This window comes from Egretta garzetta, unplaced genomic scaffold (genome assembly GCF_000687185.1).
Source record: "Egretta garzetta isolate BGI_Z169 unplaced genomic scaffold, ASM68718v1 scaffold30, whole genome shotgun sequence".
Taxonomy (NCBI): Eukaryota; Metazoa; Chordata; class Aves; order Pelecaniformes; family Ardeidae; genus Egretta; species Egretta garzetta.
The window spans coordinates 6,969,497-6,974,217 of record NW_009258383.1 but is presented as its reverse complement, the minus strand read 5'-3'; the positions used below and the strand labels follow the sequence as shown (position 1 = coordinate 6,974,217).

General features: G+C 39.2%; 1 protein-coding gene across 1 annotated transcript in view; it reads left to right on the top strand.

Moving 5' to 3' along the window:
- NDUFA4 (NDUFA4 mitochondrial complex associated) overlaps nt 1-3,187 on the top strand; it is a 24,534-nt gene extending 21,347 nt beyond the window's left edge. The window contains exons 2-4 of the mRNA XM_009641524.2: nt 510-598; nt 925-985; nt 2,970-3,187. Coding sequence (XP_009639819.1) covers nt 510-598; nt 925-985; nt 2,970-3,026 — 207 coding nt within the window. The 3' untranslated portion in view covers nt 3,027-3,187. The remainder of the gene's footprint in view (nt 1-509; nt 599-924; nt 986-2,969) is intronic.
- Nucleotides 3,188-4,721: the final 1,534 nt, after the last annotated feature.

Genomic DNA, 4,721 nt, shown 5'->3' with positions numbered 1-4,721 from the left:
TCGGGTGGCCCGGGGTTGACGGCGTGTGGGTAGCCAGGGCTGATGGGCGAGGCGAGGTCCGGGCCCCTTTTCCCTTTGTGGGCCGTTCTTGTGCCGCAGCAGCAAGGCTCAAGGGAGCTCCTGCGTTCTCCTGCTCATCCCCTTCCCTGCACCCCCCGCTCCCATTTTCCTGCTTCGGGGGTAGGGGTTGTAGGGGCTGGTTTGGGCAGTGGAGGGATTGATGTTTGTTTCTCAGTAACGTGCTGTTAGGGGAGGTTTGGTTGTTCTGCAGGTAACAATAATTCTTTTTTTTTTCATGACTGCCTCTTCATACCTGTTAGTTCCTCTCTGACCCCAGGGGTGTCCTGCACACAGGGAGCTTATGTCAGGATTTTAGAGGGCCGTGCGGGTTAGGCTCAAAATGCTTGTGAGGTTGTTCTTTGGTTTGTTATTGCAGTAGTCAGAAGTGCTATGTAGTAATACTATTTTGTTATATTGTGGTATGACATTTAATTTTGTTGTTGTTCTAGTTGATCCCTCTGTTTTTGATCATTGGATCTGGAGGTGTTGGCGCAGCCCTGTATCTCATGCGCTTGGCAGTGTTCAACCCTGATGTCTGGTACGTATAAAATAATTCACAGCGCCCAGTCCTCTTGCTGCATGTGTTAAAGTAAGCTTCGCTGCCTTGGTCCTTATGTTTCTGGAGGCCTTAATGTCTTGCTTCAGTATCACTGGCACTAAGTGTGTGGAGATTTCTTTGATTTGGAGAATGGTTTACCATATGACTGTACCGCTGCCAAAGGACCGCATCTTTTTCTGTGGAAGCTTATTTGGATGAGTGACTCCCCATGGATTAATAACCACAGTATGCGTACAAATTTCATTTATTTTGAAGGTAGTGCGATTCTCTTAATACATTCTCATGTCTTGCATTTCTGTCAATAGCTGGGACAAGAAAAATAATCCAGAACCTTGGAACAAACTGTCTCCTAGTGACCAGTACAAGGTAAAATGAAAACCACAGATTTTTAGGAAACATAATACCAAAGATGTAGCCTATTGCTTTACAATGATTGAATATATTTGAAAATAGCTGAATGAGTGATGTATTTCCTCTGCTGTGCAACATTTGTTTGTCGCTAGAACTCAGAGCAGAGACCTGTGTTTGAGATGTAAAACTTCCCTAGGGTTGGTTGATAATGGGGTGAAAGGAGTCTGTACAGAAGCAGTCATATATATTGCACTGTAAGAAAAAGAGGAATTACATGTGAGAGGAAGAGTATACTAGCTCATAATACTCAGAAATAAACTATAGGGAGAAGGACAAAATCTTGTAACTTCTGAACTAAAGCTTTCTAAGCTCTAAACTGTTGGCCTTTACTCATGAGAAGCAAAGCAGGGAAAGGTCAGTGTTAAACACTAATCCAGCTCTACAGCTGATTGTTGAAAACAAAACAGTTGTAAATAACTGGATGCAATAGAAGTGTTCTTTAAAGTAATGCTCAAGTTACCACACTGAACTAATGAGAAAGCAGGCAAAGATATGTAAAACATTTGGTAGTTTACGGAAATCATGGGTTTATCATGTTTTATTTAAGTGGTATTTTAGTAGATTCCTGTTAAGAATATTTTAAGATTATCCTCATGCTCCTAAAAAAGCAAACCTACTGTGTTTTCAAAGCTAGTATCTGTTCAGTACCATATTTTACTATTCAAATCATTGAAATAAGCAAACAAACCCTCCCCCCCACACCAAAATAAAATATGTTGCGGTTCCCTTAAAGGTCCAGGAAGAACATAATACTTTATTTTCATTGCTGCTCTGGAATGTTGCTGTTTCTGAAATATCTAAAAGAGGCAAATTCAACATAGTGCGCAGCACAAATTCTTTTAAAGAGTGCATGCCTTGTGTAGCATTCCCCTTCTGTCTTAGCGTGCAAACACAACCTCAGGGTTTACCATATTTGGGAGCATGTATCGTTGGGGATTTTTTTTCCAAATCTGCACTGTGGGAAACAGAAAGGCAGATACCCTAAATTGAGGGTGACTGTTTAGTAAAAAGCTCTGATATAACAACTTTTAGCTTTTGATGAAATCATTTTTCTTTTGTAAACTTCTTTTTGTCAGCTTCTCCAATCTTCCCAAAGAATTGAAGACCCAATCATTGCTGTAGGAGTTCCACAGAAAGCTGTAATTTGAATGTGCTGTAGGCTGTTTTGTTTTCTCCGAGGGAGTTAAAAAAAAAAAAAAAGTGAAATTTGGGCATAACTAAAAATAATCAAGCTAATAGATAAATATTTCTTTTTTTTTTTTATAAAGAAAAACTATAGCATCAGATGCTTGGTGTCAAATCAGGCTCGGATGCCAAAATATGCTTTTAATCTGTAAATTCATTGTCCTCAGTGACTTTGGGCTATTTTGAATTGTTTGTAATGGGATCCAACTTTATTAATATAAACTGAGAGTGTGAAAGGATCTGTTCTTACTTTCCTTTTTCCTTGTCGTACCTTGCAGTTCTAGATGCAGCTACTTAAAACCAGTGCTTTTGCAGCACTGCTCTAAATGTTCCCTTGTGACACTATCTGCTCACATATACCATGCCTTGTGCCACTTGGCAAGCTAGGTGTTGCCTTTGGTATACAGGAGCACACAGATTTGGGGCATAAAGGATAAACTCAGCGGTACTGTAAGAACTTCCTGTGAATGGACTCTTAATTCTGGGGATTAAAGAAGAGATACTGTGGGGTTTCTCTAGTTGTAGGTATGAGCACTGCCACATTTTAAGTGCAGAGCTTCTAATACTGTATGCAGAATGAATATTAAAAAGTTGCTGCTCTTCAAAGTAGTTATTTATTTATTATTGTCTAGTGTACACACTCATCTATGATTTCAGTTTCCTGACATGAGTTCAAGTGATGCGTGTTTTTTAGTAAATACCGTGAAAAGTTGGTAGTTGAGCTTCTTACTCATTTTTTTCCCCTCTTTCCTAGTTCTACTCTGTTAATGTAGACTACAGTAGACTGAAGAAGGATCGTCCTGACTTCTGAACAACACACTCATCTCCATAAGCTGCACAGAAAGGTCTTCCGGAAGCCGTCCGCACAATTGTCATGCTTAATCATCCAGGAAATCAAACTTGCCTCACGCTGCACTTGGTCATGTGTTTGAAAGTGTTTTCGTGAGGCTTAATAAATGTCTGAAACTTGAAGTGTCTACTCTTTACTCTAATTCTGCAAAATGAGAGTATCCTATTAACAGTTTGTTGTATCAACGGTCAAATAGTAAGCAAAAGTTGATTCGTCTTACCTCAACAAGAAAGCAAAGTTGTCCCTTTATATACTCAGTCTGTTGACTTTAGAGATCTAATGGCATGTTCATGCAATATGCCAAACTGTAAGAACTTGAAAGCATGTATTTATATGTGTGTGTGTATATATATATATATTTTTTTAATCGCACCCAAATTTTTCTACTTGCCGCTTTAAGGAGTTTTGGTAGCTGAGGAGTCAATGCTAACAAGTCATTGTCTGACAGGGAGGCAACAGATGTTGCCATATGTTGCTGGAGAGAAGGAGGGGGGGAAAAAAAAGGCCAAGCTCTCTGAAAACAGATTCATTTCTTTTCTTTCTTTTTTTTTTTTTTTTTTAAAGTCATAAGAAGTTTATTAATAAAAAAGGAGACAATCTTAAATATTTTAAAAATAAAATTCTAGGAACATACTTAAGGTTTCCTGTGGATCACGCTTTTAAGGAAGGGAAGCATGCAGTGAACAAAATGATACAGGATTTGAGAAATAACTAGATTTTCATGTAAGATCAAAAATATCTTTCAGCAAGGGCAAATTCTCGTACTTCAGTACTTTGCAGAATGGCTGGGGTTGGAAGGGACCTCTGGATATCATCTAGTCCAACCCACCTGCTAAAGCAGGTTCACCTAGAGCGGGTTGCGCAGGATTGCATCCAGAGGAGCTTTGACTGTCTCCAGGGGAGACTACAACCTCTCTGGGCAGCCTGTTCCAGTGCTCCATCACCATCAGAGAAATTTTTGCTCATATTCAGATGGAACTTCTTGCGTTTCAGTTTGTGCCTGTTGACCCTTACTTGGCTGAGTCTTGCTATGGGAAAACAAAAAAAATATTTGCCGGTTCGTAACTTATGGTAGGTTCTTTGTGATTTTCTGTGAACATCTGGTTTTACCCTGGATAAGGGATATAATTCTGGACTATCTGACAGAGTACAGCTGTTCCTATTGTGATATATTTCAGTCCACTTAAAGCAACCTCTGAGAATGTAGCTAACCATAGCTGCTGTTATAAATAGTGATGGATTCAAAGAAACTGAGCAGCAAGAACTTTTACTGGAGAAGAAAAACTCTTCTGTGGTAATTGACCGCCAAATAACAAATATTTGCAAAGACTTCATGCTTTATATGGAAAAACCTTACAGATCAATTTGATGTGGTTTATTTGGTAGCAGTTCAGGTTCTCTTCATTATATACCAAAATGGTGGATTTACTCGCAGTTTTCACTTGCTTATTTGAGAAGCTCTCATAGATTCTGAAGAAGAAAATAAGTGTTACGACAGAGATGATGTTTACAGCAGTGGGCAAAGTCTGTTAGCGTCCTTGGGGACTGTGGTTGCTGTCTGAATACAAATATTTTTAGGAAGTAGAACATTCTGTTGCAACACTTTTCATTCTTCAGTTTGAAAAGTATGTCACGTGTAAAAATGGGAAGTGCTCC